General features: G+C 40.4%; 1 protein-coding gene and 1 long non-coding RNA gene across 5 annotated transcripts in view; one reads left to right on the plus strand and one right to left on the minus strand.

Moving 5' to 3' along the window:
• Window positions 1–2,419, plus strand: part of LOC105746609 (uncharacterized) — a 183,290-nt gene extending 180,871 nt beyond the window's left edge. For all 4 annotated transcript variants that reach the window (XR_009185642.1, XR_001118919.3, XR_001118920.3 and 1 more), the window contains one exon: window positions 848–2,419. This is a non-coding gene — a long non-coding RNA (uncharacterized lncRNA). The remainder of the gene's footprint in view (window positions 1–847) is intronic.
• KCNJ6 (potassium inwardly rectifying channel subfamily J member 6) overlaps window positions 1–27,047 on the minus strand; it is a 327,087-nt gene that overhangs the window by 241,730 nt on the left and 58,310 nt on the right. Inside the window, exon 2 of the mRNA XM_004463544.3 lies at window positions 1,221–1,272. Coding sequence (XP_004463601.1) covers window positions 1,221–1,245 — 25 coding nt within the window. The 5' untranslated portion in view covers window positions 1,246–1,272. The remainder of the gene's footprint in view (window positions 1–1,220; window positions 1,273–27,047) is intronic.

The following is a 27,047-nucleotide window of genomic DNA, read 5'->3' on the forward strand; positions in this document are numbered from 1 at the left end:
AACCAATAAATTAGGCAAGGGAGGATCTCTTATTTAAATGCATCTGGAATTCAACATAGATAGAAAAATTAAATTCCTTTATCAGAAATACTGACAAACATATCTCTTATAGTTACTTTAATGTTTTACAATTCAGCTATGCCAGTTAAAAGAACAAGACTCACTGAACTAAAATATCAATTTCTAGCAGAACCCTCTTAGGCAGAGGTTTTGGATCAGGACTTAGGAGGCAATGTAACATTAACATTTTAACAACATAACTTTTTAACACTACCTTTTCTGGGGTGCAGGTCTTTATGGATAAAGGTTCACTCTGTTTTTATGCTATTGGGGGACATGTGCAGCACTTTTATGTTAATAGTCTCACGATTTAAGGGAGGAAGCAGGGGCAAAGTTAAGTGTGGGCAAGAGTAATGGTTAATTTTGCAGGCCAAATTTAACCAAGTGTTGATGGTCCTAATGACAATGAAGAAATGTCTGCAACCCTTCCCTGTAATCATACACATGACATTTATCACCAGCAATGATACTTATTTGCAAAGGGGAAAATCTGTATTATTTGTTTATTTCATAACCACATGGTCCTCAGTTAAGCGTAGGAAATTGCATTTCTCATTTGTAGGAGGGTTTGTTATGGTTAATTCTCCTTTCCTCTTAAAAAATGCTTTGTATACCTCTTTATTTAGCTTAGGATCTTGGGCACTATAACACTGATATATTCAAACCCTAGATCATTACAAGCTACTTGCAGATCAAATACTCCGTTTTCTGATAGTCCCGTCTGAAATTTCTGAACTGCATCTGAAAGGTTTAATGATGATTCAGTGTTCTTTTTTCTTCTCTTTAGATCTTCCAGTCTATGGCATGTCTGCATATAAAGCCTCAGCTAACGTTAACCGAAAATCAGCTTGAAATTATTGTGGGCCCTGATCCCAAATGCAGAGCTACAAATAGAATCCATTTAGATTCTTCACCTCCATACTTTGAGTAACAACTTCAACACAGAGTTTGACCCCATGGAAGATGAATTTTGAATAGTGCAGAATACAGCCTTAATACAATGCTTGGTTATCACAAGAAGCAAAGAGACCTTGGCTGTCACAAGAGGCAAAGAGAAGAACAAGTCAGACAATCAAAGGAGGATATGGTTTTTGAATGATTGTGGGTTTTTTTCCCCCTTTTCAAAACTGAAAATGGAGAGTAAATTTCAAGTTACTTACTCATGGACTCTGTCAACTTGGCCATTGCTGTAGTTTCTTCTTTGTGCTTTTCCTGGAGGTGAAAAGAAAAAACAATTATGTATAAAACATATGTTAGATATAAATTGATGAAATGGGTCTCTTGCCTGTTTTTCCCTAGGACACAATTTTGTGTCCAATGATAAATGAATTTCAAAAAATCTCACAGGATAGTTATATTATCAGTCAGTGACTGAAAAGAGATTTTTAGGACATTAAAAAACTTCCCGTTGCTCTTGGAAATGAGTGTCTGTCACACTGATCTTGGATGTATATATATAATTGGTGACGCACGACCAGTTTTCAAACCCTCTTTGATACTGGGTTTTTGACATCTGTATGCCAGTCTTTTGCTCTTTACTTTCCCTTGTTGAAGCTTTTTCGATATTTTTGGAGCTGATATTTTTGTAGTCATTTGGTTTCTTTTTTCCAAAAATTAAATAGATTTTATACATCTTTCTTTGTCTTATTTTTGTGGGTTCCTGGAGTCTTTTGAAAGTCATTACTTTCGAGAGGTTTACAACTTTATCTATTTTGGGCTGAAAACATTTTGTTACAACCAGGATATAGGTTATAACCCACTGAGTTGAAAGTCAGGATGATACATGCAAAATTGAATGTGTCCTAATTAAAAAAATGACTTTGGCATCATTGAGAATAATGGTCATCTCTACTGAAAAGTCCTCTTTAATGTCTTTGAATTTCCTTAGTTTCCTAACATGTTTAGTAACTAAAATATTGGTCATTAATATTTTACTTTTTTGTAGTCTTGTTGTTTTTCTGATTATGAAACTAATACATGCTCATTATATTAAAATTTTAGGAAATATTGAAACATTATAAGTTATAAAATATAGTTCTCTCATAATGCCATCCCCACAGGAAATCACGGTTCCATTTTGGGGAACACATATCTATGCCCTTTTCTCTATCTGTGAGCATATAGAAATATGATACCATTTTTAATAAATATCTGCACTATACATCCTATTTTGTAATGGGCCCTCTCACTTAACCCCACATTATATACTTTCTTATGTCAATAAAGATAGAATCCATAATCGTTTCTAATGATGGCATAGCCTTGATCATGGGTTATACCATAATTTCCTTAACCACATCTCACTCAACTTGCTAACAATTTTTCACTGTTGTATAAAACATGTATTGAACACCCTTGAACCCGCATCTTTTTTATTCTTGTCCTGTTACTTACTATGGATAAATTCTAAAGTTTTATATAATTGATTCAAAAAGTATTAATTTTTGGAATTTCGATACACAGCACTCATTTGTTCCCCCACGGGTTGTATCTGACAATTCCTGCCAACTTGCCAATGGTATTAGTATTTTTCCAATTGTTGCCAAATGAATAGGCAAAAAATGGCATCTCATTATGATACACAGTTGTTTTTCTCTCTCTGACCTTGGGAAGCCCCATTGTGTTCCTTCAGAGTATATCATTACACTACTACTTTAGTTTTGTATTGCAGCATTCCACCTCGACTGCTCTCACCATTTTAGTTCTTAGAAGCCAAGGCTCACCCTTGCTCTTCCCCATGGCCCTAATGTAGCACTGAGCATGTCACAGCTGCTCAGCTGGTACCTTAGCTGATGTGTCATTGCTTGCATGTTGAGGTACAGTTGACAAAATCTTTATTCATCCCTCCAGTGCTGCTATTCCTACACTGAAAGACTCTGCTTTGATGGAGTGACAACAAATAACTCTGTACATCACAAGTATGCTTCATTTTCACAAAAGCTCTGTCTTCATACCAATGAAATAGGGATACCTTTTCTCAACCATATTGATAATTGCCTTTGAGAACAGAAGGAACTAATGACCCGTAATCTACTAACCTGCCTGCTATAGCATGTGGCCTTGACAAGCCGTGACATTTGGCCTATCACAAGTTTTCTATCAAGATGCTGACTCAATAGCATGGCATGAGCTGGTAAATAGGCAGTGTCATGTGTAGAGACATATAAGACAGCAGCCAAAGAGGGACTTGTCATAGCAACACTGGTCCACACAAGAGTGCACAGAGGCTCCTACGGATATCAATCTCTTGTGGGTCATCACAATTCATGCCTGAAAACAACTCCATGGTGGGAACTTGGTGAAATCACTCCAAATGAGCCTTTGACCTTCAGGAGCCCCCTGCTTGCTCTTTCATTGACCCTAAGTTTTACTTCTTAGTCTAGCTTTGCTGGTTTGGGTCCTCTAGCTTACAATACCTCTTGTATCTTGGTCTGTGATTTGCTCCCCCTTCATTCTCTGGCTCCAAGCTTCTGTCAGTCTTCACATCCTATGCTCACTGCCCTCTTTAGCTTTAGCTTGGGCACTTCTCTGGTTACCCCAGCTGCAAGAGTCCCCAAACCAGGGGCACCCAGATTCTAGGCATTAGCTCTTCACAAAGACTTGTCAAGTTTGTCATTTTGTGGTTGTCACCACTGTCTCTTGTAACTTAAGGGCCTTGCCACATTTTGTACCCTGGTATTGCGGGTGGGTGGTCCTTGTACTTATTTGTATTCAGACTTGGTTATTTCTGTCCTAGAGAAATCAAATACTGCTTTTATCAGCATTTTTGCTTTTCCTGTAGTTTAATTGAATCTTCTGACACTGATGGGAGGGGACCCTTGAAAATCCTAAATTTAGCATTCTCAGTTTGACTCATCTATATCATAACTTATGGTGGCAATCATGACATATGTTTCTGTGTACATAGTTTGTCATTCTATGTGATGTCTTTAAACTCCTTATGTCCTTTCTTCATTATCGGAAAGTGTATGTTTGCAATTACATGGCGTATATCCCAATAAAGCATTTACATTCCATTCTTGATCCCAACAAATTTTCCTTCTTCTTCTAAAGCCAAGAGTTTCCTCCAAATTTCATAGTTTTAGGATTTATATCACTGTGAAGAGATTTATAATTATAGCATCTTAAAACTGAGAGAGATGTTTTGAGAAGTTGTCAAGTCCAACCCCATAGTGATATCGTTGATGGAACTGAAACCCAGGGAAGGAGCAGGATGTGGCAATTAAAGAATTTAGAACAGGCTGTCTCTTCTCATCCCAAAACCTTGAGGCCCACCACATGGGCACAATAATCCTTACACAACAATCCAGGATCTGTGTTGGAGTTTCCCAAATGTGCCATCTCTGCTCCTTTTTAGCAGTCTCATCTACAACCATGCCCATCCCTAATTTCCACAAATGGTTGGTAACTCCCAAATTTGAATCACCAGCCCGGGCCTTGCCACTGAATTCCTGCCATCATTTGGACAGCAGATGTGCAACAGACACTGCACACCAACAGGCTCAGAGAGACTCTGTTTCCCATTCGCTTTCCACCTGCCCTCATTCCCCTGCAGACCCTCACGCCTGGACTTCCTCTTCCACTCCCTGTCTTTGGTTTATGGAGTTGCCGTTTACATTGCGTCTAAACCAGAAATCTGTGCATCACCCTCTTTCTCTTTCTTCCTCACTCCTCATATTTACCAAGGTCTGCTAACAAGTTCACTGACCTCTCTTGCCTGCTATCCCTTAAGGGGACTACCTTGTCTCCTCATGCCCCCATCTGCCTCCTGTCTCACCACTCCACAGCAGATTAATCTCAAAACAGCCCCACAGGGGTCTTTCTAAAATGCAAATCTAGCTGAGATACCTCCTGCTTGAAACCCTGCCACCCTTCACTAGCAGGTAAGGGGGTAATTCTCGTCTTTTGTCAGGGACTGTTGCTCCTATAACTCCATCTTCTTCATTCACACACTCTTTATAGCTTACTGCAGTCCAGGACCTTGGCAAACACTGTTCTTCCTGCCTATATATCCCCAAATTAATTTCCTCTTTGTCTTCCCCATATTCAACCCTAAGAACTCTACCTGGACCCCACCTCACTCTGCAATTTTCCCCTACTCTTCTTGACCATCTTTCCTGATTTTTATTTCCAAGCATTTCCTTCTCAAAGGCATTCTCAAAGGCATATATATATATATATATATATATATATATATATATATATATAAAATTGTGTAACTTGTTATGGGGGTAAGAGATTTGGAAACCATCTGAAAATTCAAGAGCCCTGCTCTCCCAACAGTCTGTTCTGGAGGTTGCAGCAGGAAAACCATCATGGCAGAGCATGGTAGACCAGGAGACCTGGCCACTGAAAAACCCGAGGAATCTCAGCAGGTTGTATTTTTTTTGCCAAATCTGGGTATGCTTCTTTCAGGCGTGGTTTGCGGCTTGCTGAGGTGCCCACCCAGCAACAGTCAACCATGTGAAGCAGTTGCCTGTACATGCTTAGCTTGAGAGAGTGTGTGATTATGGGTGATATTTTAAGGTGAAAAAGAGGGGTTTGCTTTGCGAACTTTCAGAGGTAATGTCTTTCCGCAGGGAAGCAAGGGTTTTTGTTTTTGAGGTAATCACCTCATTTTCCAGGAAACCAGGAACTCAGGAATCTTAGTGGTTTGGCAAAAAGAGCTTACTTTGGTATAAAAGTTCCTTTTCTTCTTCACTGTGATTGTACTGTCTGGATGATCCTATTTGGTGAGAGGAGGGCATAGGGAGAGGATGGGGAGCTGGGGGATGCCCCTAGAAAGGGTTCCGTTCTGGCTTAACCCCTTCTTGGCCGTGTATTAATCAGCCTCTCAGAGTTTGTGTTTGTTCCTTCTAATGTGGAATGAATGGTATCTTGTTCCCTAATTCAAAGGCCTGCTCTGAAGAACACATCAGACTGTGTGTATAAACGCTCTCGAGGGGGACAGCAGTGTGTGTTTGTCACCCTAATGCCCTTTGGCCGCATTGTGAAGGCCAAGCATTATAGCCTCTTAATTGATATTTGGGGACAAATACCGGCGGCCTTGGGCCCTTGTGCCGAGGATAACAGGGCACTATTCCCTGAAGCTGCCTGTCCCCCCAGGATTTGTCATAATGAAAGTCAACAGCTGGTTCCCTGCACCCCACCCCCACCCGCATTTCTACCACCCTCCACTAGACTACAAGGTCCCAGAACGTTGGCATGCCACTTTGAAAAGCTGTGTGCTTTGGCTTTAGAAGGTCCTCCACTTACAATTTGTTGTCATAGACTTAATGGAATAACAGACACCTTTAAAGTTGGGGAGAATCACGATGATGTGTTTGAGCAAAACACGCCCACAGATGCTGAAAAAATCATACGTGTCCTGTTAAAACCATGCCGTACTTCTTGGGTAGAGCATTGACCCTCAGGGGCAACAGGTATTTATCTTCCTCTCTGCCTGCCTTTTTGTCTTCTCTCTACCACACCTGGGAATTGAAAGAAGCGCTTAGATGTTTGTGCGGTTTCGCAGGCGCGAGTACGCACGCACCATCTCTACCCACACACCTGCTTCAGCTAAAGAGAGTCTTCTGCTGAGCTCGTGCCCGATAGACACTTCTCTCGGGCTGTCTGTAATGACAGGTGTTTTTAATGAGGGCAATTAGAACTGAATCTGACTGCAGCTGAAAGCTAAGTCTAAGCCGTTGTGTGTGTGAGAGAGACACAAAGACAGACAAAGAGAAAGACACAATGAGTGAGAGTGGGAGCGAATCGTGAATGTGAAGCTTTCAGGGAGGGTGGAAGGAAGGTGCTTTCCTGGTACAGTGATGTGCAGCCGCTGCTGCTGGCTCCCCCCGAAGGAACAGGGCAGGAGTGGGCACACGGAGTGCAGGCTGCTGGTTCAGCTGCGCTGCTGCTGCGCTTTCTGGTACCCACAAGTAGGCTTTAAGGATGGGGGTGGGGAGGGGAAACTCATCAGGGTTGATAGATTTCAAACCCAGTCTTATTTGTAGCGCAGATATTTTTATCCTTCTCAAATGTGTGCGTGTATTCATCAGAAAGCTGTGACTTTTTTCCCCAAGTTACAACCACTTAAAGGAACCCTGATGCCAAGTGGGAAGCGTCCCTTGAGACTGGTGCACCTGAATCCCCCACCAGCCCTCACCTCCAGGCTGAGGCAGGGGGCCCCACCTCCCCCACTTTCTTCTCTGAGTTCTCTACAAATGTGCCAGCTGCCGCCCCCACCCACACCTTCCCTCTTCCTCTTTCCGCGCATGATGCAATCGCAGGTCACTTGAGGACTGATTTATATGGAAAATGCCTCCTCCTCAGATAGCCTACCAAGTAAAGCGTTCCCATAATGTGCCATTTTTATTGCCTTGAGTTGCTGCTGAAAAATATAGGCTGGGGCAGTTTCAACCACCGATTAGCTTCTTGTTTAAGGAAGTAATACTGTAAATGAATGACCAGCACGTAAGAATGATCTGAGGGAGTCAAATAGCAATGCTAACATTGGTTTAGTATTTTTTATGGCCTGGCACTGGGTTAAGTCCATTGCTAGACTATCTCATTTAATGTGCACGATGACCCTATAATTAGGTACTTTGCAGATGGAGACATTGAGGCACAGAGAGGTTTGGCAAATTGTTCCATGTCATGCAGCTGGTATGGGGTAGAAGAGTTGGATGTCAAACTCAAGAAGTCTTCCTTCAGGACCTGTGATCTACATGGCTGTGCCACCTGCCTTCCTAGAACTGGCAAGAGGACCTGGGCACAAAGCTGGTAGAGGTAGAGGCAGCAGTGAGAATTCAGGACCCTTCTTAGGGTCATTTATTGCTTCTGTGCTTATTGATTTGTGCAAGGTGTGCTCTAAAGATAACGGGAGTCAGATAAGGAATACGCTACATCTGCCTTCAAGAGGCTTCTAGTTAGGTCAAGAAAGTAAAATGGAAAGCTAAACAACTGTAATAGTTATAGTGAGGAGGGGACCAAAGGGGTCTACAGATGTCAAGAGAAAGAGAACAGAGAAAGGGAAGAGAAGAGGTGAGTGGGAGAGGAGAAGAGCGAGGGGGAGAAAAAGAGAGAGAGATGGAGAATGAAGACAGAGGAGGAGACAGGAGATAACAAAGTTCTAACTCCAGAAACCAGGAAAGGCCTCATAGAGGACATGGTCTTGGCTGAGCGCAATGCAAGGAACCATGAACAGACTTTATTTTACTTGCCATCTTTATAGCATGGGACATCATTGACCTCATCCCCTTCTCGAGACTGTCCTTCCAGCTTATATGAAACTCCCCTCTCAAGCACCTTTGTAGGTTCTTTTTCCAGTTGGTCCTCGAACATTAGCAATGCCGAGAACCTCACCCTTGCCCACTTCCCATAACCCTGCCCGGCCCTCTTCATCTGCTTTCCCACTTTCTTAGGTCAGTGTCTTGCCTTGGCTGTCCGGGGCCACTGGTCCTCCAGCTTCCAGCCTCATTGCCCCCCCCACCCCACCCATTCTATCTCCCAAGGCTCTCCATTCAGTACAGAGATTGGTAGTGGTGAGTGCTGTTATTAATAAGTAACACTGGGAGGTTTTAGGACGACTTACAAAAACAAACTAAATTAGATTCAAGGTCGTGCTTGCACTAATATCAATTCAATTCGCTTGCACTTGGGTGTGAATTTTTAGGTGGAAGGGAAGGATTTGGAGCATCACCCTGGATGATTTTGCAGAAGCACAAGGAGATGAGGACTTCACTGGCCAAAAGAAACCAGTCACAGTGGAGTTAGAAATTGCTGAACCATGTGACTGTTGGAATGATTCCCCCAAATTCAACTCTGCTTGTGTCCTCCCCTGCTCGAAACCCTGTGGGATAAAATCTAGACTCCTAGCATCAGTATATGGCAATGTTTCATGAATTCCCCAAATGTGGCTGGTTTCTTGGAATATTGATGAGTGACTCATTCCTCTTTTCCTAGAACTCTTGGAAATATCGTAACATATAGGACAAGAATTATCACCCAAGTTACATCATGAAGACATTTCCTCTGAAGAGAGCACTGCAGCTGGACTGCACATAGGCACCAAGGGTGTCTGGACAACCGGAGGACTGGCAACCCTCCCGAAGCTTCCCTTTCCTGGGCAGGGTTTCCTGCTCCCAGGAAGCCCCTGCTCTAGGTTTAGACCCCACTTCCCAGTACTCAAGTACAAGTGCTGGTCTTGGGAGCAGCCAGAAAGTTCATGTTGGTCTCATTCCGTCCACGGCGTTGTCTCTCTTCTGTGCTGGCCTCTCATCTTCCTCCGCGGCTGTCTTCCAGGAATCCTAAACCTTGCAGGAGCCATTTCCTTCTCCACTTAACCCTCACCTGAAGCACAAGCTTTGCAGAACCCTGTCTGGTCACAAGAGGGAAGGGAGCAGATGCTTTCTCAGTTCCTTTCTTTTTCCTTGCAACCTATGCTCTTGGAACTCTGAGTTCTCTCAGCTTCTGCATTCTCAGGTGTGCCCTATTCCGTAGGAAGTCAGGCCCCTTCACTTAATGGCCTGGTGTCCATTTACCTCTCCTGGTAAAGCTCATCGCTTCTACCCTTCGTTGCAGTCAGACATGCTCCTTAGGGCACCTGGACACATTACATGGCTTCAGTCCTTGGATCCTTTGCCTGTTCTGCTTTCTTTGCCTGCAAAGTTATCTCCTACTGGCCCTGCAGGACTGGTTTGGGTGTGTCATCCTGCTTGGCATTCTCCCTGGCCACCCCCTTCCTAGGCATCATCCTCTCTGCACCCAGCATCAGTGCACACTTCTGTCATTACACTTGTCATTCTTGGAGCCATGACTTCCAAAGTGACAGAGCAAGGCAGAGGAAATAGTCATGACAACTTCATAAACAAATGAAAAACTAGAAAGGATTCATCCCTTCCTTTACAAAGGAGAGAAGACAAAATCCCAAAACAAAATCCAAGAGTGACCAGAAGAGATGGGTTTCCTTGAACAACCATGCATTTCTGTAAGAAACTGACTAGTTATTTTTCAGAATGTTCAAAGAGGGATTTCTGCTCCAGGAAGTGGTGGAATAAAATGACCTGTAAGAACTCTTCTAAAATTGCTTTAGGGATGCAATGATAGTTGAAAGTGGGGGCGGGGGGCCACCCTGATTTCTCTTGATCTTGTATGCAAGGAGTTATTTCTTTCACTGGACAGGGTGGGATGAAGGGGGGTGAGGGTGAGGTGGGGTAGGAGTGATGATAGGGATAGATGACAAAAGATCAGACTGGATAGTTACTTTGATATATATGGGATATTAAAAAAACACCCACCAGATTCGGCTGTATGTCCCTGTTTCAAGGAGTCACTCAAATCCAGTGGTGAGATTGCTAGATCTCTAGAACATCTATGCCTGTGGAAATAGGGAACCTGTGCTAAGGTACCTTGGCAGGCTTTTGATTATCCAGAGAAAAGTGCTTGCTCAGTGCCCAAGGCTTTCCTGCATTTTAACCTCTGCTTACAGTGTCCACTGGAAGGGATGCGCCAGCCTCTTCCCCTGGGGCTGTGCTGTGCTGATTCCAGACCCCTTTATCATTTTTTGCTTTAGGAACTGACTGGATTGTAGTTAAGAGCAAGGTTTCATTCATTCATGGCTCAATCCCTTGAGGCCATGATAATCCCTGGCCTGTGCGAGGGTCATGGTCAGTTATTATTATTATTTTTTTGACAAGAGATTGATCAATGGTGAAACTTAAGCACCACTTAAGCTGCCCACTATTAGGTGACTTTCATGGAGATCCCCCAGTCAGCCAGGGAACCCAGGGGAGCACAGTAGGACTTCTTTCCAGACCAGGTCACTCTTGGTGCTGACAGCATTCAGGAAGTAGTGTGGACACTTGCTGTCAAAATGGCACAATGTCCCTTGTTGCAAACACCGCAGGAAGGCAGCCCTGTTGCTTATGTATGTGAAAAAGAATGTAGGGTACAAGAAAATGGGATTCCTCAACCTTTCATCTGTGTCAATAGTTATAAAAGTTACTAAGTCAGGGGAATAATTTTTAAATGTTACATTGTGAACTTCAATTTCATAACCAAATGTGACATTTACTAGGGCTAGAAAATGAAGAACATTTATTGATATACATTGTATCATTCTCTTGTGCTTCTTGTTATATATTTTCAACTTGAACCTCGGGACAGGGGGAGAAGGAGAGGAAGTGAATCCTTCATTCAGTATCTACCAGCTGACTATCAGGTGCAGAGATCTCTGAGAAAGATGGAAAACAAGGAAACTCCATTTCAATCATTTGGATTCTTATTTTATTTTATGGTTGCTTTTTTTTCTCTCTTTTTAAAATAATTTTTCTGATTTTAGCTCCTGGGAAGAGGAAGCTGATATGCATTTTCCTATTCCTCTTACTAAGGACAACCAAAAAAAAACCCTACACATTATATATAAAACAAACAAGAACTCTGGAAGGGAGCGCAGGCAGACCAGCAAGGGACTTGGGATCCAAGGAGCAACATGGTGGGGAATTCCCTAGGTTTTCTTCTACCCCAATTTGAGTATTGGAGAAGCCAGCAATTCATAAATGCCAATGACTGCAGACAAAAATGCCCCAAGAAATGCCTGCTCTCTTGGGCCAAAGGGCCAGGAAAATGGTAGCCCAGCAGTGACTGAATATGTTTAAACAATAATTGCTCTATTCCAGTCAACACCACAGAAAAAAATCAACCCATTCCCACTCCTGATGGCAAAAACTGAGCATGGAGACTGAGCTCCCCGCCCCCCCACCCCCACCCTAGTCCAGCAGTAATGAGGCAGCCCTCCCCAACCCCTGCCAGAGGAGGCTGTGTGGGGAGCAGTAGGGAGACACCCTTCCCATCCCAGCAGGGAGGTGTCAGCGGGGGTCCGGAGGGAGGTCTTTTAACATAACATCTCAGATGTCCAGGTTTCCATTAAAAATCATTTGCCACATCAAGGAACAGAAAGATCTCAAGTGGAATGATAAAAGACAATCCCAGACACTGACATGACCCAGGTTTTAGAATTATGTGAGGATTCTACAGCATCCTTCATAGTAATGCTTCAATGAACAATTACAAATGTGATTTAAACAAACAAAAGTCTCAGCAAAGAAATAGCAAGTCTCAGCAAATAATTAGAAGGTATAAAGGAGAAACAAAAGTAAATTTTAGAACTAAAACATCAATAACTGAAATTTAAAAACTCATTATGCATGCTCAACAGCAGAAAGGAGAGGACAGAAGAAACAATCTGTGAACTTGAAGATAATTGAAATTACCCAGTATGAACAACAGAGAGAAAATAGAATTTTTAAATGAACAGAACTTCAGAGATATGTGGGACTATTAAAAAAATCTAAAATTCACATCTTTGGATTTCTAAAAGGAGAGGAAAGAAGAGGCTGAAGTTGAAATTTATTTAAAGGAATAATGGCTGCAAATTTCCTAAATTTTACATAAAACATAAACTTACAGATTCAAGAAACTGACTGAACCCTCACTAGGATAAACCCCAAAACATTGTCAGAAAGACACTTCGTAGTCGAACTTCTGAAAAGTAAAGACAAAGAAAAAGTCTTGAAAAAGGCCACAGAAAATGATGCAGTACTTATAAGGGAAAAATAATTCAAATGCCAGCAGATTTCTCATTAGAAACAGAAGAAAGTGGCATAACATTTTTCAACTACTGAAAGAAAAAACTGCCAACTCAGAATTCTTTGTCCAGGAAAATATCATTCAGGAATTAAGGGGAAATTAAGATATTCTCAAATGAAGGAAAACAAAATATGCCACCAGAAGGCTACACTAAAGGAATGGGTAAAGGAAGTTCACTAAACAGAAAGAAAATTATCAAAGAAGGGATTTCGGAACATCAGGAAGGAAGCAAGGGCACAGAAAAAGCAAATATAAAGGAAAACACAATAGACTTTCATTCCACTACTGAATTTTCTAAATTACCCTTTTTTTAAGGAGGTACCGGGTATTGAACCTAGGATCTCATACAGGGGAAGCAGGTGCTCAACCACTAAGCCACATCTGCTCCCCAATAAATTACTTTTGATGGTTGAAGCAAAAATGATAAGACAGTCTAACATGGTTCTCAAGGTATATGGAGGAAATATTTAGGGACTTTTTAAAAATAAATTGGGGAGTGTAAATGAATATAAAGGGAGGTAAGGTTTATACACTGACCTTAAACTGATAAAATGTCAACAACAATAGGTAAGCTATGTATGGTAATATAATGCCTGGAACAAGTACAAAAATGTGGAACCAATAGATATATTCAAAGATACTATAGACAAATCAAAAATAAATTCTGAAAATTGTTCAAGTATCCCACAGGAATTGAGGAAGAATAAGAAAGAAAAGCAAACAAACAAAAATAGAGACAACAGAAAACAAATAAAATGGCAGATTTAAATCTTAACATGACAACAATTAGATTTAAATATAAGTGATCTACCTAAACCAATGAAAAGACAGGCATTAGCAGACTTGATTAAAAACACGACCCAACTCTAACGCTGCCTAAAAGAAACACACTTCAAATATAATGATATAGGTAAGTTGAAAGTAAAATGATGGAAAAAGTTGTACCATGAAAATATTAACTGAAAGCAAGCAAGTATTGCTATATTATATCATATAAAGCAGACTTCAGAGCAAAGAAAATATCTAGGATGGAGAGAGGTATTGCATAATGGTAAAATATCAATCTACCATGAAGATACAGGAATCTTAAAAATATATGTACCAAACAACAGAGTTGCAAAATATATGAAGCAAAAGGAACAGAAAGGAGAAACTGACAAATCTACAAATATAGTTGAAGACTTCAACATCCCTCTCTCAACAACTGATAGAATAACTGGAGAGAAATTCAGCAAGGATATAGAGACTCAAAAACACCATCAACCAATATGATCTAATTGCTATATGTAGAAGCCACCACCCATCACCAGGAGAAGGAACATTCTTTTCAAGTGCCCACAGAATATGCATATCAAGATAGACCAAATCCTGGACCGTAAAACAAACCTCAAAAAACTGAAAAGAATTGAAAACATGCAGAGTTTATTCTCTGACCACAAAGGAATCAAACTAAAATGGATTTCCTTATTTTTCTGTTTTTCTTTTTTTTCATATCCTTTTTCCTTTTGCTACTTTCTGTCTCTCACCCTTCCCTCCACCCTCAGCCTGCCTTCCTTCTAAGCGTTGCTTGAGGTTGCAGTTCTTGGGAAGTTTTTGGAGTGGGATGTGGCTTTCGTGCCTCAGGGCTATGAAGGGAAAAGAGGAATGGGCTTCTCTTTTTGGAAGTCTCTCCATTGGAGCCTCTTTTCTCCTTTTAGGAATCACCATGACCCTCACCTTGCTCTGTTTGGACTGTCCCCAGAAACTTGGTATATAAAATTAGGAGAGCAGAATGGTTGAGATTTAGAGTCTGTCACTGAATGTGGTTTGCATCTGGTATGTGCAGTGTAAACAGTTTTGTGACTGAAAAAAATAATAGTAATTGCTGCAGGAAAAAAATTGCTTTCCTTATGCCTTATGAGAACTGAAAATTCAACCATAAACTCCCTTTTGAAAAGGCAGAGGTTGAGTGACTGCATCTGCTGGGGAGCCTCCGTCCCCTGTGGATAACCACATGCTGTGTCCATATGACTCAGTGCTGTTGAGTGATGAAACCCATTCCTGATCAAATGTGAGTCTTTCTTAAAACAATTTGTTTCCAATGATAGACTTCTCATTGACAATTCTGTGCTCCCTAATAGTTTACTATCTATCCATGGAAAAGGAAAAATGACTCCATCATTCATTACAAGGTGGACTATGGGCCAAGCACAGCTGGGGGCCTCAGTCTCTGGCAGGTGGCAGCTGTTTGGCTTCCTGACCTGGAGAACAACAGAAGGCAAGGGGCCAGAGAGGAGGAGTGGAGGCAGTATTCAGAAACTCAAGGCAGAGATTCTTTCCCAAAGCTTGGTCCTCCCTGGGACTGGGCACTGGGCACTGGGCAGATGGTACTTGCTTTCTACCTGGCCAAAGAGCCATAACCAGAAGCACAGGGATTCCAACCATTGCTTGTTAAAGCTCTTCAGGTTCCCTGTGTTTTAAAATCACATAATTCTGCTTTCTAAATATCACAGAGTCACTTCCGTTCAATGCTGTTGCGGATTTGCATAACTTTTTGGAGGGCTACATGGCAATATCTATTAAAAATTTTTAAATGTTCATAGACCTCCACCCAGAAGTTCTACTTCAGAATATAGCCTACTGAAACATCCACACAGGTGTGAGAAAATGTGCAGCCTTGTTCTTATATAAAAAGCTTGGACACAATGCAATGTCATTCAATAGGAGAATGGTTAAGTAATTTATGTTGTATTTATACAATAGATGTTATCAGAGTCATTACAAAGAAAGAGCCAAAGCTAAAATCACTGACATAGAAAGGTGACCAAAATACATCTTTAAATGAGGAAGCAAGTTGTGAAATAATGTGTATAGTGTGATTTAAGGGATAACTTATTTTTCAGTAAAAGACAGTGTGGCAGTTTGAGATTATTTTATGGATCCCAAAAAGAGAAAGATTGTGTTTGTAAACTAATCTTTCCTCTGGGTATGATACCCTTTGACTGTATTAAATTCAGTTGAGGGACGTTTGACTAAATTACCTGTTCAGATTGCTCTGGGCTTTTGATTTGACTACATCAGTGGGCATGACTCAGGTTGAGTCCCCACCCCATTGCTGGGTCTGGCAGACAGACACACAGGAAGGGAGAGCTCTGCCATGTTTGATCCTGCCATGTGACAGAAAGAAGGCTCAAACAGCTGAAGCCCTAGGGAGAGATGAAACGTTTTACCTGATAGCGTACAGCTGACCTTGGGAAGCGAACAGGCCAACTGAGACGATACAGGAAGCCCTAAGAGGTAGGCCCTATGCCAGCCTGCAGCCAAAATCAGGAAGAAGCAGAGCAGCTGAGCCTGAAAGAGGACGCCCAGAGGGGAAGGCTGAAACCTTGTAGAAATTGCCCACCATCTTGCTTCAACTTGTGGCAACTGACTTTGGCGAGAAAGTTCCTGTTATTGTACCTTAAGTTGGACTTTCCAAGACCTTGGGACTGTAAGCTTTTACCCCAAATAAATACTCTTTATAAAAGCCAACCGATTTCTGGTACTTTGCATCAGCACCTCTTTGACAGATTAATACAGATTAATATTTACAGTTTAATGTAGTAATATATATGATTGTACTATGTAGTATATGTTTCCATTTTTGAAACATACACACACATAATTAGCATCCATGTTCATATAGAAATAAATGAAGGTTTATATACCAAACTATTTATGAGGGTTATCTTTAGAGGGGTGGGTTACCGGAGAGGAGATATTCCCTACATTTTGAATATGTGACTTTTTATGCATTTGTTTTGAATTTGATAAAAACACTAATACATAAAAAAGTAATCTTATCCTAAAGTGTATTTGGCCCTTGCACTTTGTAATGAGGCTTAGTACTGCAGAGTGAGCCATCCTCCACAGAAAGCACAGCTACCAGTGAGTAGCTCTGCTGTGAGAATGGCCTCAAAGAGCTGTTACAGGTTCCAGGAGACAAACGCGTGGTCATAAGATGCTCTTGGGTGACTTTCCTCCACAGAATCTTTGAACAACTAGCAAAAACTGGCAGAGAAATCTTCCTCAAATCTCCTGAAAACAGTTTAAGGGTTGCAGTAACTGGGTGAGTGCCAAATCAAGAAAACACAGCTTTAAAAGCAGAGGAGAAGCTCATGGTGCCCTAGCTCACCTTCTCTCCACTTGCTTCCCTGTGCAGTATGGAATTAGCCTGGGGTCTCACTGTTGGTTCCTGATCCTATTCCAAGGGAGCAGAGTCATCCCTATGTGATACTGGGGTATCGATATGTTAGTCCCAAGCAATCAGGTGGCAACCTGAAAAACTGAACCAGGACGTTTGCCATGGGCTCACCCACCCAGAATTGCTTTGAGGACAGAAGCAGCTTGCAGACAGTTAAGGCAGTGTGAGAACCAACTAAGTCAAAGTGGACTGGGGCAAAGGTTTACCCGATTCAAGTCATGTAATAGAGCACCCAGGAGGGGGAGAGAGTCTAATTCATAGGTTGTGGAAGGGGCATTCAAATACCTATAAATGGGGAATTCCTGAGGCCCTGAGCAAGCACAAGCTCAGAACAAGACTCAGGCTCAGCAAAGAGAGAGGTCACTGCACTTCATTTTTAGCCTGGGCTTTGCTTCCTGATAGGAGGGCTCAAATCTGAAGAGGAGCACCAACCAACACAAGGCAGATTTGCAGACTGTGAAAGGTGCTCTTTGCTTTGGTTTGTTTTTGTTTGTTGTTTTGTTAGCTGTTGGCACTCAAGAAAATCTCTGTCACTTCACTAGCTAGATACAAACTTAAGGAACAAATAGCTCAGGAACTAAATCCTGGAGTCAACACTTTAAAATATTAAATATACAGTATGCGATAAAGGATAACAAGACAAAGAAAGAAACAGGAAATGATGGCCCATCCAAAGGACCAAGATAAAAATCCAGAAACCATCAATGAAGAAGCAATAGAAATAGATATTTTAAAAGGGACCATACAGAAATACTAGAGTTGAAGACCACAATAACTGAAAAAAAAATTTCCTAGATGGTTTCAAAAGCAGATTGGAGATAGGAAAAAATCAGTGATCGCAAAGAAAAGACTATTGAAATGATTCAGATTGAGGAGCAGAGAGAAAAGAGAAAATGAGTCTTAAGAGACTGTGGGTCACCATCAAGCATTGCCATTATAGACATTATGGGAGTCCCAGAAGAAGAAGGAAGAGAGAAAGGGGCAGAAGGAATATTCAAAGAAATAAGGAAGAAAACTTCCCCAATACAGTGAAAGACATGAATAAGCACATTCAAGAAACTGAATGAATTCCAAGGAGAATAAAATCTCAGAGAACCATGCCAGGTACATAGTAGTCAAGCCGTCTAAAGTCGAGGACAAGGAGAGAGTTCTGAAAGCTTCCAGTGAAAAGAACGTGTTATGTATAAGGGATTAAGTGCCCATTTCTCACCAGAAACCATGGAGACAAGAAGGCAGTGCTGAAAGAAAACGATTTCCAACCAAAAAATTTTATATTCAGTGAAACTTTCTTTCAAAAATGAGGGAGACATGGACATTCCTAGAAAAACAAAAGCTGAAAGAGTTAATCAACACTAGATCTGCCCTACAAGCAATGCTAATGGGAGTCCTTCAGACTGAAAGGAGAGGGCATTAGACAGAGGATTGATTTGGCATAAAGAAATAAAGACATATGGTAAAGGTAACCATATGGGTAATTATAAATGCCAGTACTATTGTATTATATTTTTGGTATGTAACTCCTTTTTTTGAAACTTTTTACAGGTTCTAAAATGCAATTGCATAAAAAGTAATGATAAGTCTGTGGCTTTGGACATACAATAAATAAGATATAATTTCTAAAAAGTACTCAAAAAGGCAAGGGAACAGAAGGATATAGGAACAGTGTATACGGATGCTATTGAAGTTAAGTTTATACCAAATGAAGCATGATCCTTACAGATTTAGCATTTTAAATTTAAACTCCATGGTAACCACAAAGGAAATATATGAAAAATTATACAGAAGGAAATGAGAAGGGACTCAAAATGGTACAATACAAAAAATTAAAATAAATATGAAAGTAGGTATTAATAGAAGAATTGAGGGACAAAAAGGTATGTATAAGACAATAGCCAAATAGCAAAATGGCAGAAGAAAGTCCTGCCTTATCAGTGATTACTTTAAATATATATGGATCCAACTCTCCAAAAGGCAGAGCCTGGCAGAATGGATATGAAGCATGACTCAACCATATGCTATTTACAAGAAATGGCCTTCAATTCGAAGACATAAATTGGTTGAAAGTAAAAGGATCAAAAAAATATACCATGCAAATAGTAACCATAAGACAGTTGTGGCCACTATACTAATATCAGATAATATAGACCTTGTAAAAAACTGCTATGAGGGACAAAGAAAATCACTATGTATTGATAAAGAGATCAACTCAATGTGGAGACATAGCAATTGTAAATATATATGCACCTAAGGCAAAACCTCCAAATATATGAAGAAAATATCAACAGACTTGACGAGAGAAATAGACAATAGGCAGTTCTTCATCATGAATAGTAGGATATTTCATTACACTACTTTCAATAATGGATAGACTGTGTAGACAGAAGGTCAATAAGAAAGTAGAAGACTTGAATGATTCTATAAACTGAATAGCATTAATAGACATATGGAATACTTTGCCCAATAGTAGTAGAATGCTTTCTTCTCTAGAGTACATGGATCATTTTCTAGGATAGTCCAAATGTTAAGTCACAAAATGTATTTCAATAAATTAAAAACTATTAAAGGCATACAGTGCATCTTCTTTGGACACAATGAACACAATGTAATGAAGCTAAAAATCAATACTAAGAGACAACTGGAAAATCCAGAAATATGTGGAAATTAAACACACTATTAAATAACCAATGGATCAAAGACAAAATCACAAGGGAAATTAGGAAATATCTTGAAGCAAATGAAAATGAAAGTGCAACATATTAAAACTTAAGGGATGTAGCAAAGACAGTGTTGAGAGGGAAATTTATTAGCTCTAAATGCTTACATTAAAAAAGAAGAAAGATCTCAAATCAGAGAACTTACTTCACAACTGAAGGATCTAAAAAATGAAGAACAAACCTAACCCAAAGCAAGCAGAAGGAAGGAACAAAACTTAGACAAAAATAAATAAATAGAGAATAAGAGAATTAAAAAAAAAAACACAATAGAATCAATAAAACCAAAAATTGTTTCTTAGAAAAGATCAGTCAAATAGACAAACCTTTAGAATGACAAAATTAGAAAGTGAGAGGGAGTTCTCCAGGGCATGTATACAGGGTACATAAAAATGTTTGAATATTTTCATAATGGTTATAGTTAAAAATGACAACTGAGGGAGTGCTGTATTCCTAGCCAGGGGAGCTCTATCACATTCCCCAATGGAACAGCAACAATCCCCCAAGTGCAATGGCAAAGACCAATTAAGAAGGATGGTCCAAGAATGAGCACTTTATACTGATGACTATGCTTATGAGCCTGTGTGCCTGAAATATGAACTAGGCCTAGAGCTGCAGGGTGCCTAAGAGTTAACTCCTGAGAGCCTCCATGTTGCTCAAATGTGGCCACTTTCTAAGCCAAACTCAGCATGTAAATGCATTACCTTTCCCCCGGTGTGGGACATGACTCCTGGGGAAGAGCCTCCCTGGCACTGAGGGATTACTAACAAGCACCAGATGGTGATGTAACTAGAAAAAGACCTTGAATGAAAGGGTCAAGTCAGACCAGCAGAATATCTCAGCCTACATGTAATATCAGGTGTTAAAAACTGCTTTTTGACCTTGAATAAAAGGGGGAAGTGGAAAGGACAAACGAGTTTATATGGCTATGAGTCTCCAAAAAAGAGTTGGGAGGTCATCAGAGGGGTCATGTTTATGCATGCCTCAGCAGGGTCCCAGAGACAGCCAAAGTAGATACAAGCCCAGGTACTGGTTCTCCTGAGGGCTACAGAGACCCACAAGTTCTATGGTCATGGAAGATGGCTCTGGAGTTCAGTGCCATGTCAGTTAGCTCTACTTTGGAGTTTGTGTTCCTGAGTGTGATGGAGTTGGACTCAGATGTGACCTTTCTACACATGCCTCTTCTGTTACATTTACTGGACTTGTGGTTAGTGTTGGGGTTGGTGTATACTCAGGAGACCTGAATCTCTGGACTGTCCATTTGACAGCCAGGCCCTGAGCCTCAGCAGACTTGCAACTCCTACCCTCTAGTTTATTGGACTTACCTGGCCAGCTAACAGGGAGGTGAAGAAGGTCAACCACCACACCAGGGAGCCAAGAGTGCCTACAAATGCAAGCAGGAGAATTGCATCCATCATCCATGTGGAATCTAAGCCTCTCTTCTAGATAGAGGTGGAGTGGACATAACCATTCCAGGGTCCACAGGCTGGAGGAATAGAGTATGAATTAGAGTGGACTTACTGATATTCTGCTATGGAACTATTGTGATTAGTAATGGAAGAAATTGTAGCATTGATGTGGAGAAAGTGGCCATGGTAGCTGCTGAGGGTAGGGAGAGGAAGAAGAGATATGATGTGGGGGTATTTTCAGGACTTGGAGTTCTTCTAGGTGGTACTGCAGGGACAGATGCTGGACTTTGTAGGTCTTGCCATGGCCCACTGTGTGGACTGGGGGAGAGTGTAAACTACAATGTAAACCATTATCCATGTGATGCAGCAGTGCTCCAAAAAATATTCACCTAATGCAATGAATGTACCATGATGATAAAAGAGGTTGTTGATGTGGGAGGAGTGGGTTGAGGGGGATGGGGGGTATATGGGGACATCATATTTTCTGAATGCAACATTTAAAAAAGAACAAAGAGAGAAAACAAAACAAAACAAAATAAAGTGAAAAATAAAAAAGAAAGAAATGAAAGGGGGACATCACTACTGACCCCACAGAAAAGAAAAGGATTATAAGAGAACACCATGAACAAATGACATGCCATCAAATTAGGTAATCCTCATGAAATGGACAAATCCCTAGAAACACATAAACTGCCTACACTGACTCAAGAAGAAATAGAAGATCTCGAAATAACAATAACAAGCAAAGATACTGAAACAGCACTCAAAAACCTTTCAACAAAGAAATACCAGGACGATATGACCTTACTGGAGAATTTTACCAAACATCCCAACACTAATCCTGCTTTCCAAATAATCTAAAAGGAGAGAAGATTCCTAAACTCATTCTTTGAGGCCAACATCACCTTAATCCAAAAGCCAGATAAAGATATCACGAGAAAAGAAAATTATAAACCAAAGTCCTTATGAATACAGATGCAAAAAATTCTTAACAAAATAACAGGAAACCATGACCAAGTGGGATTTATCTCAGGTATGCAAGGGTGGTTCAAAGTAAGAAAATCAATTAATGTAATACACTACATTAATAGAACGAAGGAAAAAAATAAACAAAACAAATGACCATCTCGATGCAGAAAAGGCGTTTGACAAAATCCAGCACCCTTTCTTGAAACCACATGTTTGATAAGATTTCAATATCCAGAATATATATATGAAACAGTACAACTCAACAATAAAAAGACAATTTAATTAGAAAATGGTCAAAAGACTTGAATAGATATTTCCCCAAAGAAAATACACAAATGACCATAGGCACATGAAAAGATTCTTAACACCATTAGTCATCAGGGAAATGCAAATCAGAACCATAATAAAATACCATTCCACATGCAGTAGAATGGCTACTATTTTTAAAAGTGGAAAACTACAAGTGTTGGAGAGATGTGGAAAAATTGTTTATTGTTGATGGTAATGTAAAATGGTGCATCCACTGCAGAAAACATTTTGTCAGTCCTTCTGATAGCTAAGTGTAGAATTCTCTATGACTTGGCAATCCCACTTTTATTTTATATACTCAGAAGAACTGAAAGCAGAGATTTGAACAGGTATTTTCACATTGATGTTTATAGGGCGTTATTCACAATTGCCAAATGATGGAAGCAACCCAAGTGTCCATCAATCAATAATGTGTAAATAAAATGTGCTATATCCATACAATGGAACATTATTCAGTTGTAAAACAGAATGAAATTCTGATCCATGTAATAACATGAATGAACCTTGAGGAGATCATGTTGAGTAAAATAAGCCAAACACAAAGGGACAAATATTGTATGATCTCACTGATATTAAATAATTAGAATAAGGACATTCATACAGTCAGAAATTAGCCTACACACTACCAAGGGCTGGGGTGAAGGCAGGGCATGGGGTTAATTGTACAGAATTTTTGTTTAGGGTGATAGAAACCTTTTAGTAATGGATGATTTCAATAGTAGCACAACATAATGGATATAATTAATGCCACTGAATTATTTGAATTTGAGCATGACCAAAAGGGGAAACTTTAGATTGTTTATATGTTACTGGAATCAAAATTAAAAACAAAAATCAAACTGTGCAACACAAACAGGGAACCTTAATATAAACTTCGAACTATATTTAAGAGTACAATTATAATAATATTCTTTTATAAGCTATAATAAAATGGCCACACTAATGCAAAATGTTAGTAGAAGGGAAAACTCTGTGTGTATGTGTGTGGGGGGATGCTGTAGAACTTTCTATTTTCATTTTTTTGTGTAAACCTACAACTTCTCTATTAAGAATAAGAGCTATTTATCACACATAACACTCTTGGACAACCAAACCCATATAAAAGAGGGGTTGTGTCCCAAATATTAATGAATAAGCCATGTGTTGATTTGGAATTATCTCCCCCATGGTACTAGTGGGCCTCTGACAAGCCCATGGAAATGGTACATGTTGAGCCTGATCATCATCATTAATACTTCACTGGAAGAATGAGCTCAGAATTCCAACTGGGATACCAGTAGGGATGTGGGTAGAGGGGAGTGTTGGGTAGTTCAGGGCATATGGACAGAAACTAGCAACAGCTCTGACTCAATAAACCCATGCTATTTTTACTACTACTAAGAAGAGCAATTGTGGAACAAAAGATCACTCTTAATGGCACTTTTTCCATCTCTTCACTCTCTAAGTGGGATAAGACCATGTTTTATATAGATGTTGGGGTAGAGTTTCCTATCCAAAGTTGGAGTATGTTTCATTTACATTTCAGATGCACATTTCACTGTCTGTTTTGGGCATTTTATCACTGGGAACTGAGTCATGGTCTGTGGTGAGCAGCCTGGGAAGCTGGCGAGGACGACAGGGCTCAGAGAACAGCGGTAACATGGTATGTGCAGTTTGAAGGAGAGTGCCAAGGGGATTCCTTCTAACCCTTTCCCCCAATACTCTGAGTTCTGCTATCATGGTTCTGGCTAGGTCACCTGAAGACCAGATGACCAGTGCAACAGGGTGGGCTTAGGGGCAGCCTCAGCCAGCAACCTGCTGAGCGGAAAGGAAAAGGTGAGTGTAGGTGAAGCCTAGTGGCTCCCCAGCAAACTATGTGAAGAGAGGTCCACAGAGTCCTTTTGGCCACTCTCTAACACTAACAGTCTCATGTACTTTTGAAGGAAAGCTCAAAGTGCATGCCAGAGTGTAGCTTCTTATGGGGAATGGGAAGTCCATATAGAAACTGTATGCTCTACGTGAGCTCAGTTGGACCACGCTGCTGTCACCAAGGTTCCTGGTGACTGCTGTGAAAGCCATGCACTACACAATTCCAGGGGCCTCCTTCTTATAAGTAATCACTGTAGATGTGTAGAGTTATTGGGACACTTTTCTAGCACTCAAGTGTCTGAAGGAAGGGATGTCTTTTTCACAAGTTTGCTGTGTGTGCTAGAGACAGGGTTGTTGTCGCTAATGGCACATTGTGTGAATCAAATGCAGGTGGGTTCTACTAGCAGGCAGGGCTGGGCATCTGCAGTGTAGGGAGGGTTGCCCATGCTTTCCTTTTTAATTTTTAATATTTTATTGGAGAAGTTGTTAACTTACAAAGCAATCATGCACAATGTGCAGATTTCCCATACAACACACCTCCACCAATATATTACAATGTTGTGATACATTTGTTACAGATTATGAGAAAAATTCATCAGATTATGACCATTCACTATGGTCAATAGTGTACATTTGGCATATTTTTTCTATACCCCCTATTATTAATACAGTACCTTCTTTGACACTGATGCAAGAATATCACAATATTGCTGTTAACATAGTCCATAAGTTAAATTAATTGTATGTTTCCCATGCATCTCCATATTCTTACCACCTTGTAATAGTGATGCACATTTGTTCTAATTCATAGGAGAACATTCTTGCGTTTGTACTGTTAACCACAATTCTCATCCACCTCCAAGTTTACTATGTTATTCAGTCCCTAGATTATTCTCTAGCTTTCTTTCCATTGACATTTACATCCCTAGGCTATCCCTTTGAGCCACAATCCCATTTATAAATCAGCTGGTTAGTTATACTTACTATAATGTGTTACTATCAACTCCATCTATTTCACACTTTTACAGTCGAGCTAAATAAAATCCTGCATACATTAAACATCAGTATCCCTTCTCAGCCCTCATCTTATCTCCTAGTAACCTATACCACACAGTTTTTAACTCCGCGTGTTAATTCTTCACATTTAGTTTGTAGTAGTGAGACCATACAAATATTTATCCTTTTGTGTCTGGCTTATTTCACTTAGCATAATGTCCTCAAGATTCATCCATGTTACCATATTTGTCTCAATTTCACTTCTTCTTACAGCAGCATAATATTCCATCATATGTATATACTACATTTTGTTTATCCATTCATTGGTTGATGGACACTTAGGTTATTTCCATCTTTTGGTAATTGTGAATAACATTGCTATGAATATTGGTGTGCAAATGTCTGTTCACATCAGGTTTCAGTTCTTCTGTATGTATTACTAGTAGAGGGATTGCTGGATCATTCAGCAGTTCTATGTTTATCTTCCTGAGGAACCTCCAAATTGTCTTTCACAGAAACTGCACCCTTCTACATTCCCACCCACAGTAAAGGATTTACCCATTTCTCCACATCCTCTCCAGAACTTATTGTTTTTTAAAAAATAATGGCCATTCTATGAGTTGTGCGATGGCACCTCCTTGTCTTTTTGATTTGCATTTCCCTAACAGCTTGTGATAGTGGACATTTTTTCATGTTTTTGCCATTTATATTACCTTGGAAAAATGTCTATTTAACTATGCTTTGTTTTTATGAGTGGGAAGAGTGGTAGCTTGTCCTCTCTTATTAATTCATATTTCTGTCTCTGCCCATCAGGTGGACATAACTTCCATCCGTATTCTTGCTGACTGATAATGTGATTGGTCAGTCTCTGGCTTTGACTCACCCATACTCTTTAGTGTGGGGATGAGATGGAGCTATTGTGCCTAAAGCAATAACATTATATACTTTCATTTCTTTCTTATGGCTTAGACCCTGTCTTCTGGAGATGCTATTGACTTTCTTGCTCTCTCCCAACTCCTTGATTGCACTTTCTGAACTCAGGCTGGGTTTTGCCTCTGGCCTCCATGTGGAAAGCAGTTTACGTAGAGGCAGTCTCCCTCTGACTATCTCTACCTAGATGGGCAGGTGGGCTTGAGATCAGTGTGGAGGATGTCCTTATCTTCAGGAGATACACACTGAAATGCTAAGTGGTGAAGTGTTATGACATCTACCACTAACTCTCAAATGTTTGAAGAGAGCAATATTTGCAGCTGGTGAATCTAGGTGAAGGGCTCCTATGGGTGCAATGGATTATTCTTGCAACTTTTGTGTAGGTTTGAAATATTTAAAAATAAAACAAAAATTGAGAAAAATAAGCCTGGTGAGTATAAAGTGCCTGTCTTTGGCCTCAGTTCTGAACCACAGTCTCTGCATTATGGGAGGGAGGTGTGTGGTTAGGTTGCTGACTTGGATGACTACAACAGCTATTTGGTTTCCTATCAGTCTGTGGTCCTCTTCTATGGTTCTCCAGTCAATAGTTTGGCTAGGATTAGCCTTGAGGGGCATCCCAAACACTTTAAAACTGTTGCCCAAATCTCCTTCTAAGCCTGGAGATGCCTAAACTCCGCTGCAGGTCCACTGAATTAAAATCTCTGAGGGTGGAAGCAAAGAATATGTATGTCTTTACACTGCTCTCTAGGGAGACATCTAATTTTAAGATGGTTGGATGCCTGCTGTAAACATCAAGGAGACCAAGAAAAGGAAAAGGAATCTCCATTTTTGAGAAAATGAGGAAATGCCAATCATCCTGAATCACATACACAGAGGAAGGGCCAAATGCAGCAGAAACTGGACCAAGAGGAAGGCACCAGTGCAAGAGGCTGCCCCATACTGGACACTGATGACCAAGCTGGT

The sequence above is a fragment of the Dasypus novemcinctus genome, chromosome 4 (assembly GCF_030445035.2).
Source record: "Dasypus novemcinctus isolate mDasNov1 chromosome 4, mDasNov1.1.hap2, whole genome shotgun sequence".
NCBI classification, from domain to species: Eukaryota; Metazoa; Chordata; class Mammalia; order Cingulata; family Dasypodidae; genus Dasypus; species Dasypus novemcinctus.